Genomic DNA, 12,660 nt, shown 5'->3' with positions numbered 1-12,660 from the left:
ATTCAGAAAGGACTTGCTGATTACATGCCTTCATGCCTACTGCAAACCCATCTCCTGACCTTTGGGCAAGGCGAGCAGTTGTGCCAAACTCCCAGGAAGGGCGAGGGACACTTCTGGGGATGGGGGGGATGGGAAAGCAGCAGTGGACAGAGACATACCTGGGCTCTCCTCCTTGAACCCTGGAGGTCTTTCTCGTATTTATCATTCACATCAGACCCGCAGAGCTGCATTAATGCCAGCTCTTTCACTTGCCCGTGGGAAGGCCTAATTCAGGCATGGCTGGATCCAGGAGCTCAGACAGTGTAGGCAGGCTCATTCTCCATCTCTCAACTCTGCTTTTCCCCATGCTGCTCTGTGTGGTACCAAGGTGGCCACCATCAGCTCCCACCTTACATTCTGTCAGCCTGCTATTGCATCTCTTTGGCTTCCCTGAACCAGTCACCTAGTCACTCCGGGCCTGCAGGATCTAGCGCTCAGTTCGGCTGGCCCTGTCATATGCTCCAGCCACCCATGGACTCAGTTCCACATGAACACTTGGATTGGGGGTGGGGAGGGAGGGAGAGGATTCCCCCCCCCCAAAATCAGGGTGCTTTTGCCCAGACAGGGGGGCACATGTGGGACAGGTGGAAACAGCAGCACCCACCACAAAACTTAGGCTCATGCTACTCAAACTTCAGTGTGCGTGTAAGTCACCAGGACTCTTGTGAAAATGCAGATTCTGATTCCTAGCTCTAAGACGGGGCTTGAAATTCAGCATTTCTCACAAATTCCCCAGGAGAAGCCGAGGCTTCTGGTGCACGGACCGGCTGTACGTGCAGTAGTGAGGCCCTCGTCCAGGCCTTCCCTTTCTAGCTAAAGGAACAGAGAACTATGGAGGGGCCAGGCTGTCCCCCATGCCCGGTGCCCCTCCCTCCGTGCCCCTGCCTCTTCCCCCTTCTCTCTCCCTCCCCCCTCCCTCTTTCCGGCCCTTCCTCCTTCTCTTTGTCTCTCTGTCTGTCTCTCTCTGTCTCTCTGTCTCTCTCATTTCAGCATTTGGGCGCTATTAAATGGTTCCTGAAGAGGAGGGGGGAGCCCGCCCTCGCCAGGGTTATGATAGAAAAATCTATCTTGGAGATGAACTTCAAAGCCCTTACAGCTTCATCCCAGCCCAGGGCAAGGAAACTCTCAGGAATCTCCTGGCCTATTCCGTGTACTGCTTCCCCTCCATACATCCTGCGGCCACCCTCCAAAATGCTCTGAGAGCAAGCTGACAGCCTGGGTGACAGCGAGGCCACACTTGGAGTCAGAGCCTGGGGGGCATGGCCAAGTGACGGATGGCCCTAGGGAAGGAAAAATGTGGGGCGCCTGGGTGACTAGTTGTTGAGCGTCTGCCTTCGGCTCAGGTCATGATCTCAGGGTCCTGGGATCGAGACCCACATCGGGCTCCCTGCTCGGCGGGAAGCCTGCTTCTCCCTCTCCCACTCCCCCTGCTTGTGTTCCCTCTCTCGCTGTGTCAAATAAATAAATAAATAAAATCTTAAAAAAAAAAAAAAGGGAAGGAAGAAAAATGTCCCGCGCACCTTCCTTCTGCCCCTGTCTCCTCCCTGTTCTCCGACAGGGGGCTCCCTACCTGCCTTTTCCAGCCTCTCTTTCTTTACTCTTTCTTGCCAAGATCTTTTTCTCGAATGATCTATAGCCATGCTCCTGCCTACTTTTTTGAGTGTTTGATAGTCTCAGGAAATTCCTTAATTTCCCTCTCTTCTCCCCAAAGGCCACGGTAGCTGAGGCTGGGCACATTTCTTCTTCACATGCCTACTGGGGGCAGTACAGTGGGGCAGTTTAGTACCGGGGTCGGTGGGCAAACTCCATCTCTTGGGTCGAATCTGGCCACAGCCTGTTCTTGTAAATAAAGTGTTTTGGGGACCCAGCCATACCTGTTTACTTAGGCAATATCTGTGGCTGCTTTTGAGCTACAATGGCACAGTTCAATACTGTGATGGAGACCATATGGCTGGCAAAACCGAAAATACTTCCTTTTTACGGGAAATGTTGACCCATCCCTGGTTTAGAGCAAGGCCTCTGGAGCTGTCCTGCTGGGGTTCAGATCTAAGCTCTGCGGCTTCCTAGTTGTGTGATCTTGGGCCAGAGGCATGGAGCCTGGTGCCTCGGTTTCCCCCTTGGGTTGCTATAGGACTAAGTGAGCATCTAAAGCACTAGGAGTAACACTAGTGTGAAAGTGCTGATGGGGGGAGGGGCGGGTGTGACTGTGGAGGAGAAAGGTGTTCAGTCCTAACCAGGGAGAGGCCTGCAGGGCAGTAAGGTTCGGCATCGTGTCCTTCATCATCGAGATAACCGCTAAGTTCACCAAGCTTATGGGGACGCAGAGTCTTACAGGGGTGGAGGGTTCTAACCCAGGACACGAGGAGAAAGGCAGGGTCTAAATCTCTGTCCCTGGGAGGGGTAATGCATTCAGTACACATGGCTTGGCTGACCTCTTCCTTTTCTGAGGAGCCGGGCCTCCCTAGAGCGAGGCCCAGAGCAGAAACTTCAAGGAGGCCCTCACTCTTGGATTTGTGCTCCCTCTTAAATGTGGTGCCTTGCTTATACCCCTCTGGCCCCAGCCCTGAGAAGTCCTGAGGAAAAAAGGACCCCCAGGGTCTCCTAAACTCATTGGATCACAAAGCCAATTTAGGGAAGTTTATCACCCACTAACGTTCTGCTGCTAAGGTATTTCAACCCAAAAAGTTGCTTTAAGAAAATTCCACTGAACGTGCTTTGTGCAGTAGGAACCAGTAAAGACTTCTTAGCAGAGGCGGCAGGACCCGTCGGGCTGGCCCTTCCTGAACCGATGCTGGGCCAGTGTGCCTCGTAGGGTGACTGCTGGGGGACAGGGACATGCCACCTCGCAGTCAGTCCCCTAAAGCTCACCCCTCAGAGGAATCGAGATGCTCGTTCCATTGTGTCTGAAACAGCCTTCTTTTGTCTAGAAATCAGTGCAGATCAGAACGGAAGCTGGCCCGAGGCTCCACATCGAGCCTCCTCTGGACTATTCTGAAGATTTTGAGGGATGTGGAGATGAGACCACCAAGGCACAGGGTGCTTCTGGGGACCTTCCACAGGTAGGACTGGGCCTCAGGTCGTGTTACAGTGGTTCTCGGGATGCGTTGTGAGCTTCCTTCCTTATGCCCCTGAGTTCTTTTACTCCGACATTCATCTCCCACACTCTAGTGAGCACCCAGACCATGGGCTAGATGCTCCGCTAGGGCCCCCAGAGTCCAGGTATCAGTAAGGCTGGTGTCTGACCCCAGAGAGGCAACAGCATAGGATCCCTCTACCACAGGAAGGGGCTGAGGGGTGGGGCAAGGTGTGGTGGGCCCAGGAGAGAGGGTATCCAGGAAGGCTTCCTAGAGGAAGTGACATTTGCCAGGGTCCTAAAACCTGGGTGAGAGTGTGAGGGAAGGGGAGGTGGGCAGAGCTGATACTTAGCTGAAACCTGATGGGAAAAGGATTGCAGGCAGTGGGAACAGCATGCACAGATGCCGTGAGGCTGGACTTGTTGAAGGAGCACAGTGTAGGCCCAATGTGAGCCCCAGAGGGAGTGTGGGATGAGGTGAGGTTGGAAGGGCAGTGGGGCAGACCAGTAGGTGCACAATGAGCCTGGCAAGGGGTGAGCGTGGGTGGTTGGATTTTATTCCAAGGGCATTGCTTTTATACATAGAATGAGCATGTGGATCGTCTCCATGGTTATATAGAAGCAAAATTACCGGGAGGCAGCAGGACAAAGTCAGGCCCCTAAGCCAGCCCCTGCCCCATTTGCCAGGCATGTGTTCCGCTGTGGGCCCAGGCTGCAGATGCAACAGCCTTCATCAAAGAACAAAGTCTTGCTTCTGTATCAAAAACCTACCTTTAGGAAATGCACATGACTCATAAAAGCTGTGCGAACAGTGACCAGGAAACATTCCTCTGTGGTGTTGCCTGTTTGTATGTCCTTGGCACATAAAAGAAGGACAGGTAAGGAGCAAAGGGTCACTTTGGTTCACATCCTGGCTACAAAAGTCTGAAAGTAAATTGGAAATTCTGTCTTTCTGGAAAAAAAAAAAAGAAAGCCCTTTTGTTTTTATAGAATAACCCAATGACCTTGTTTCCTACCCAGTCCCTAGAAATGGGATTTTATAGTAGGCAAAACTGTGGTGTGGACTTTATTGCCTTTAACACCCACCTCCCACACACCACACACACACATGCACACGCGCGCGCGCACGCTTCTGAATCAACAGAATGGTCCCTGCTCAGGATCTGAGCACATGTCTGTGCAAATAGCCGTCAGTCTCCCTTCGTTTGGGAGGCTGGTCTGCGGCCAAGTTCAGTCTGTTACAGTCTCAGCCATGCCCCCTGTCAGAGAACGTGTGCACGTCCTTCATGCAGGAAGTGGGGTAGTTCCCTCGTCTCCTTTGGCCATTTGGTACCCCCCCACCCGTTAAATGAACATATAGTCCTTCCTTGGCAAGCTCCCCAGCTCCCCGCAGCAGCAGACAACCTGCCCCTCACGAGCTATTAAAGCTTCCATTAGCATTCCCATGTGCACGCATGCTCTGAATCCGCATCACCCTGCCCTGCCAACACTTCATTTTCTCCACCGTGAGTGCTTGATTGTACTTCTTTCTTTCCTTTTCCTCCCCATCTTGAGGGGGCACTCTGTAAGGCTTCACAGTCAATTTCCCCTTGGGACTTATTTCCTGCTAAGTGAAAGAGTAAAATGGTGACACTAGTTTTCGGCCAAGGCAGAAGCCGTAAGAGATGCAATCTGAACGAGAGAGAGAGAGAGAGAAAGGGGGAAAAAAAGGCATGTGGCCAAATATACTCAGCCACCTCACACTGTTTGCAAGAGCAGCTCTGAAATGGAGCAAAAGGAAGTGCATGCCTGCGTGTGTACTTTTCATCTGACCTTTACTGTTGAAACACACCAGCCTGTCTGCCTTCAATCATACCCTTAGCAATCTTCAATTTCTTGGCGGTTCTGAGTTCACAGACTCGCATGCCGCAGACATGCTCTGTTGGCCTCCAGCCCATTGACGTGCATGGGGCTTTTGAAAGAATTACTAGCTGACATTTAAGAATCAGGAGATTCTGTGTCAAAATGTGAACTGGGGGCTTGTCTTGAAGAACCCGAACATTCAGGGGCCCCATTCTTACACAGCAGCAGTGGCTGGACCTGAGGAGCAGCCGCCCCGGGAGACAGGTGTGTGCACTGCATGGGCCACGGTCCCCACTCCAGATCCCGGGCCCCATTCTATACACTGACAATAAAACAGACAGTAGGCAATGGGGCTTATCAGAGAAATGGCAAAGGGCTGGAGAAAGACGGGCAGGGGCTTCTCGTTCGCTCTGTGCGCAGTTCTCGAGAAAGCTGGGGAGTGAGGCATGTGGGGAAGAGCATGCCGGGCACAGGAGCAGCAGGTGCGGAGGCCCCGAGGCGGGAGGACGGCGGGGGGAGGGGGACGCCAGTGTGTTTGGGCGCTGGGTGAGCAAGCAGGCGAGGAAAAGAGGTGAGGCCGAGGCTCAGATGGCCCAGGGCTTTGAGGCTGTAGTAAAGGCGAGGGATTCTGCTCTGAGTCAGAGGGGAAGCCATTGTAGGGTTTTGAGCAGCTCAGGAACTTGGATGAAAACAGGATGCCTCTTTCCAGAGAGTTCTACCAAAGAGCCAGGTCTCAGTCATGTTGGGCTTTGTGTTGCAGTGGATAATAGGGCTCCATTTATGTATCAGGAATGAAACAAAGTGCACACTCTTTTCTATTAGTAAGATGTCTTTCTTTCCCCTGATAATGCACAGTCTATATAAAGAATTCAACTGATAACAAAGAACATAAAGGTCTTTTCATAAGCCACTGCCCCAGAGATCATAGATGGGTATATCCATCCAGAATATAGATTTCTTATATTCATTATATGTATGTGTTGATTAGATCCAAGAGGAGGTGGTGGATCTGGAATGTTCCAGTCCTGGCCCATTCCCAGTGAGTGGTAGTCCACGAGTTTAGTTATTGGCTCTGAGTTTTCCCTCCACTGTGTGGACCCTGGAGTGGGGTGAACTGGTTATTTGCCCACAACTACCGTTCAGTGTTTTAAGTCATTGTTACTGGCTGACACGTGGAAACAACTAAACACCAGTCACAAGCTGTGTCCACAGCAGCTCTGCCCCCTGTGGACTCTGCCAAGGCCCACAACAGCTCACCCACCTGTGGGTACGGCAGAGATTCTATTGTGCCATCTCTGGCCACCCCACTGGTTCCCAACAGGGCCCCACAGCAAATCCCTTCAGTCCCCCTTCAGTAATTTCAATGGTGAGGCTTAAAAAATGAAGGATTGTTTTTAGGGCCGTCCCATTGCTTGGGTAATTCTGTTTTAGATGACCTTATAAATAACTTCCCAGTGAGTACTGTTTTTTCCTTGACTTTTTTTAAGATTGTATTTATTTATTTGAGGAGGGGGCAGAGGGGATGGGAGAGAGAGAATCTCAAGCCGACTCAGCATTGACCATGGAGTCCAATGCGGGCTTGATCCCACGACCCTGAGATCATGACCTAAGCCGAAACCAAGGGTCAGACGCTTAACTGACAGAGCCACCCAGGTGCCCCTCCCTTATTTCTTATTGTTACTTTCCCAAAGATGGGATTATATACCATCCACCCTATTTGATAACCCCACCTTTTTTATTCAGCAAGATGTGGTGGCCATACCTCCACGCCGGTCCTCACTCAGTCCTCACTGAGCCAGTGTTTAGGTGGTTGGTGGTCCGAGTTTAAATCCCAGTCTGCTTACTTTCTATGTGCCTGCAGTGGTGTGGGTGAGGCAGGGATGAGTTTGACCAGATCCGCTTTGGGAGGGGGAGCAGAGAAGGAGGAGGAGGTGAGGAGGGAGACGGGAGGCCTGGAGACCAACAAAGAAGACAAGGGACCCGGCACGTCTTCGGGGACATAAGTTGCTTTTCCTGCGCCCATTCTCTCTGCTTGCCCCTAGGGTACCAAGTCTTCCGCCAACACCACGCCCTGTGATTTTCATTTCACCCTTCTGGATGCCCATGCATGCCGTGACCCTGCAAGCAATACAGACAAAGAAAGGATCCTCTTAACTATTCAGGATGTGATGGTAAGATGGATTTCAGCCTCATAACCCCACAAAGGGCCAGGGTCTCTGCCAGAGCCAAGCAGCTGGGCAGGAGGTTGACCCCACAAGAGCATCTTCATTTACACCTGGGAAGATGGAGCAGGTCACACAGCAGGATTTGGCTTTCACAAAAACCTTGGACCCACCCACTACATTTAAAACAATACACATGAAATTTGACTTAATGCTATTTTTTTTTAAACATAGTAGAAGCTCATATTAAGTGAGCACTTACTAAGTGCTATGCACTGTGTTGAGTATGTTACATCCATTCCTGCATTAACCCTTTGAGTTAAATGCTAGGTATTTTCTTTTTTTTTTTTAAGATTTTATTTATTTGAGAGAGAGAGAGCGTGAGAGAGCACGAGTGGGGGAAGGGGCAGAGGGAGAGGGAGAAGCAGACTCCCCACTGAGCTGGGAGCCCGATGTGCGACTCGATCCCGGTACCCTGGGATTATGACCTGAGCCAAAGGCAGATGCTAAACTGACTGAGGCATCCAGGCGCCCAAGTGCTAGGTATTTTCATTCTCATTTTGTAGTTTGGGGAAACTAAGAAGTAGAGAAAGGATGTGGCTCTCCCAGGCCTCAGAGGAACCCAGACTGGAAACCCGGACCCCATGACTCCTTAAGCCAAATTGAGCGACTGTCTGTAAAACAGCTCGCCTGGGGTCTTCAAAACTATCAGTGGCATGAAAAAGCCTATTCCAGATAAAAGAGGCTAACAAGATACCACAGTTTTAGGCCACATGAAATCCTTACAGGGGGCAGAGGGGTGGTAATTGCCCTAAGTGTAAGGGTGGTTTGGGGAAATTAACAAATTTGAAAATTCGCTATATTAGATAACAATATTGTATCGATGTTAAATTTCCTGAATTTGATGATTATATTGTGTTTATGTAAGAGAAGGTCCTTGTTCTCAGGTCTTCCAAGAATTGGTGAAGAACCGGAGAATGTAGGTGCAGGGTTTTTGGGTATTCATTATACCCTTCCATTATACTACTCTGATATGTTTTCTGTGGGTTTTACCTTTTTTTCAAAATAAAACTTTTTTTTTTTTTTAAGCTATCACATTAAGGATTAGATACTCTGCTTCAATAGAGCTAAGCACCAGCAAAGAAAGAAAAAGTTTAAAAGGAGACCTGGTTGAAAAAGCTTAGTAGGATTGTATTAATGTTAATTTTCCGATTGTGCTATTGTGCTTTAATTATGCAGGGTGTTACCATGGGGGAAACTGGGTGAAGGGTACATGGGATCACTCTCTGTTGTTTCATACAAATAGCATACGAAATCTACAATAAACACAACATAAAAAGTAAAAGCTAACTAAATAAAATAAACACAAATGCACAGGTCCTATGTTCGAGAGGCTCAGATTCTGATCCTGGGTTTGGGTTCAGGCATGGTGGGTTTTGTTGTTGTTTTTTTTTAAGCACCAAAATATATGACTGTATTTTGCAGCAATGTTTGAGAACCACAGTTTTAAGAGAAGACAGAGCTGTGGATCTCAAAATTTGATATGCACAAGAATCACTTAGGATATTTGTTTGAAATACATAATTTAAATCTCATTTTTAAGCTAATAGAATTTGTATATAGGAGGTAGCATAGTGTTTAACATAAGAACTCCCAGTGATTCTGAATCAGAAGGCCTAAGGATTTCAGTTTACCTCATATGGAAGGAAAGCTTTGGAGACAATTTGGACTTTGTGGGCTAGATCTGGGGACTATAAAAGAAAGGAATTTTAAAATTCAAAGTTAAAATCTCTTCTTCATCATACAAAATTAAGATAACTGTAAAGTAAAAAACAAAATAAAACAACAACAAAAATCCAAGAGGTTTACCAAAGCCAGAAGGGGATAGGAGAAAGCACTGCCCTTGTCTTCAAAACCATATCCTATACTTCCAGAAACTCGGGTGACAGAGGTTATTACTTAAAATAATAAATGAAAAACACAAAACCATAATAGCTCCTGATGGCATCTCCTCTATTACAGATCAATTTCTATCCAGAAATTGACCATTAGTATCAAGGAAAGACTAAATTATGTTTTAAGAAGACACAAAAATCCTAATATATTTTAGAAATATTTTCTTTCTTTCTCTTTTTAAAGATTTTATTTATTTATTTGACAGAGAGACAGAGTGTGCGCACATGCAAGAAAGAGAGGGCACAAGCAGAGTGGGGAGGCGCAGACAGAGAGGGAGAAGCAGACTCCCCACTGAGCAGGGAGGCTGATGCGGGGCTAGATCCCAGGACTCTGGGATCATGACTTGAGCTGAAAGCAAACGCTTAACCAACTGAGCCACCTAGGTGCCCCTAGAAATATTTTCATAGAAAATTATTTTATTTAGGTTTTTGACTGTTTAAAGAGGTGAATTTTAGGTAAATAGAGAAGTAATTTTGTGTTATTAAAGCATTATTAAGAAAATGAATATGAGGGGCTCCTGGGTGGCTCAGTCGTTAAGCATCTGTCTTCAGCTTGGGTCATGGTCCCAGGGTCCTGGGATCGAGCCCCGCATTGGGCTCTCTGCTCAGCAGGAAGCCTGCTTCTCCCTCTCCCACTACCCCTGCTTGTGTTCCCTCTCTCACTATCTCTCTCTCTGTCAAATAAATAAAATTTTTTTTTAAAAATTAAAAAAAGAAAATGAATATGAATACTTCATATTTGGTTTTTCTCACTTTAGTCACATTCAAAATATGTACTGTATGGTGACTAACATAACATAATAAAAAAAAACATGTTTCAAACTGGAAAAGAAACAATTCAGAGAAAATAGGGGCATGTAGGAGAGGATTTATTAGTTATGATTTGAAAAAATTAAGCTGGATTTCAAGATAAGAGTAGAAATACAGTGATGAATAGAAGTAGGTGTGGCCAATGGGGAGGTCCTGGACCTGAAGCTGCAAGGGCCAGCTTCAGCTCACAAATGTGTCTCGTTGGCTCGCCTCGTGTTGTGCTGGGGTCATCATTTTTCCTGCTGTACTTTATTTTAATTTTATTTTAATTCCAGTATTGCTAAATGCAATGTAAAAACAGCTTCAGGTGTATAATATGGTGATTCAACAATTCTGTACATGACTCAGCGCTCAGCATGATAAATGTACTCTTAATTCCCATCACCTACTTCCTCCTATACCCCCCTTCTGATGACCAGCTGTTTTTCTCTATAGTTAAGATTCAGCTTCTTGGTTTGTTTCTTTCTCTTTTTTTTTTCTTTGTTTTGTTTCTTAAATTCCACATATGAGTGAAATCATATGTTATTTGTCTTTCGCTGACTTATTTTACTTGGCGTAATACTCTCTAGCTCCATCCATGTTGTTGCAAATGACAAGATTTCATTGTTTTTATGGCTGAATAATATTCCATTGTGTGTATATATATATATATATGCCACAACATCTTTAGCCGTCTATCATTGGATACTTGGGCTGCCTCCATAATTTGGCTATTATAAATAATGCTGTAATAAGCATGGGGGTGCATGTATCTTTTTGAATGAGTGTTTTCATTTTCTTTGGGTAAATACCCAATAATGGAATTACTGGATCATATGGTAATTCTATTTTTAGTTTTTTGAGGAACCTCCATCCTGGTTGTACCAGTTTGTGTTCCCTAGTGCACGAGGTTTCCTTTTTTCCACATCCTCACTGACACCTGTTGTTTCTTGTGTTTTTTTATATTAGCCATTCTGACAGGTGTGAAGTGATATCTTATTGTGGTTTTGATTTACCTTTCCCTGATGATGAGTGATGTTGAGCATCTTTTCATGTGCCTTTCAGCCATCTGGAAGTCTTCTTTGGAGAAATGTCTGTCCATGTCTTCTGCCCATTTTTTAATTGGATCATTTGGGGTTTTTTTGGTGTTGTGTAAGTTCTTTACATTTTGGATACTAACCCTTGCAGATATCTTCTCCCTTTCAGTACATTGTCTTTTCGTTTTGCTGATTGTTTCCTTTGCTGTGAAGAAGCTTTCTGGGTTTTTTTATTTATTGATTGATATTTTTTTTTTAGCTTTCCTTTTTTTTTTTTTAACCCAAACTCTTTTTTTTTTTAAGATTTTATTTATTCATTCGTGAGAGACAGAGGGAGAGAGAGAGAGAGAGAGAGAAGCAGAGAGAGAAGCAGGCTCCCAAGGAGCAGGGAGCCCGATGCGGGACTCGATCCCAGGACCCTGGGATCATGACCCGAGCCAAAGGCAGACGCTTAACCATCTGAGCCACCCAGGCGCCCCTTAGCTTTCCTTTTTTTAAAAAAGATTTATTTAATTGAGAGAGACAGAGAGAGCAAGCAGGGTGAAGGGCAGAGGGAGAAGGAGACAAGCAGACACCCCGCTTATTGGGGAGCTGGATGCGGAACTTGCTCCCAGGACCCTGAGACCATGACCTGAGCTGAACTCAGTAGTCAGCCGCTTAACCTACTGAGCCACCCAGGCGCCCCAGTTTTATGTTTGTTTTTGTAGTTCTCTGTTCCTTTCTTCTCTTGCTCTTTTCTCACTGTTTGCAGGCTTTCTTTAGTGATATACTTGGATTGCTTTCTCTTTATTTTTTGCGTATCTATTACTGGTTTTTGATTTGTGGTTACCATTAGGTTTGTATGTAACATCTTATGCATATAGCAGTCTATATCATAAAGTTGATGGCAGCTTAAGTTTGAACCCATTCTTTACTCCTCTCCTTCCCCCAGCATTGTAGGTATACGATGTACTTTACATTCTCTTATTTTGTGAATCCCTTGACTGATTTTTATAGATATACTTCATTTTACTCCTTTTGTGGTTCCTACTTTTCTGACTCCTACTTATGGTCTTTCCTTTCCAAAGAGTCCCCTTTAACATTTTTCATAAGGCTGGCTTAGTGGTCATGAATTTCTTTAACTTTTGTTTAGGAAGCTCTTTATCTCTCCTTCTATTATGAGTGGTAGCCTTGCTGGATAGAGTGTTCTTGGTTGCAGATTTTGTTTTGTTTTGTGTTGAGCACTTTGAATATATCCTGCCACTCCCAGCCCTACTAAAGTCTCTGCTGAGAAATCCACTGAAAGCCTTTTGCAGTTTCCCTTCTATATGACTATTTTCCCTTGTTGCTTTTAAAATTCTCTCTTTATCACTACTTCTTGCTATTTTAATTACTGTATGTCTTGATGTGAACCTCACTGAGTTGATTTTGTTGGCTGCTCTCTGTGCCTCCTGGATCTGGTTGTCTGTTTCCTTCCCCAGACTCGAGAAGTTTTCAGCTATTATTTCTTCAAATAAATTTTCTCTCTCTTGTTCTGGGATCCCTATAATACAAATGTTATTATGCTTGATGGTGTCACTGAGTTCCCTTAATCTATTTTCATTTTCTTTCTTTTTTTTTTTTTTAAAGAGAGAGTGCACAGGAGTGGTGGTGGAGAGGGTCAGAGGGAGGGTGGAGAGAGGATCTTAAGCCTGCTTAAGACTAGATATGGAGCCTGACGTGGGGCTTGATCCCAGGACCCTGAGATCATGACCTGAGCTGAAATCAAGAGTCATCGGCCTAAC

At 46.2% G+C, this 12,660-nt stretch overlaps 1 protein-coding gene across 5 annotated transcripts in view; it reads left to right on the top strand.

The window, feature by feature from the left end:
* Window positions 1-12,660, top strand: part of KATNIP (katanin interacting protein) — a 191,256-nt gene that overhangs the window by 64,850 nt on the left and 113,746 nt on the right. For all 5 annotated transcript variants that reach the window (XM_025853742.2, XM_073888100.1, XM_025853741.2 and 2 more), the window contains 2 exons: window positions 2,967-3,098; window positions 6,997-7,125. In XM_025853742.2, coding sequence (XP_025709527.1) covers window positions 2,967-3,098; window positions 6,997-7,125 — 261 coding nt within the window. The remainder of the gene's footprint in view (window positions 1-2,966; window positions 3,099-6,996; window positions 7,126-12,660) is intronic.

The sequence above is a fragment of the Callorhinus ursinus genome, unplaced genomic scaffold (genome assembly GCF_003265705.2).
Source record: "Callorhinus ursinus isolate GAN/ISIS: 27379988/994484 unplaced genomic scaffold, GSC_fseal_2.0 scaffold87, whole genome shotgun sequence".
Classification (NCBI taxonomy): Eukaryota; Metazoa; Chordata; class Mammalia; order Carnivora; family Otariidae; genus Callorhinus; species Callorhinus ursinus.
The sequence above is the reverse complement of the archived record's forward strand: the minus strand, read 5'-3'. Positions and strand labels throughout refer to the sequence as shown.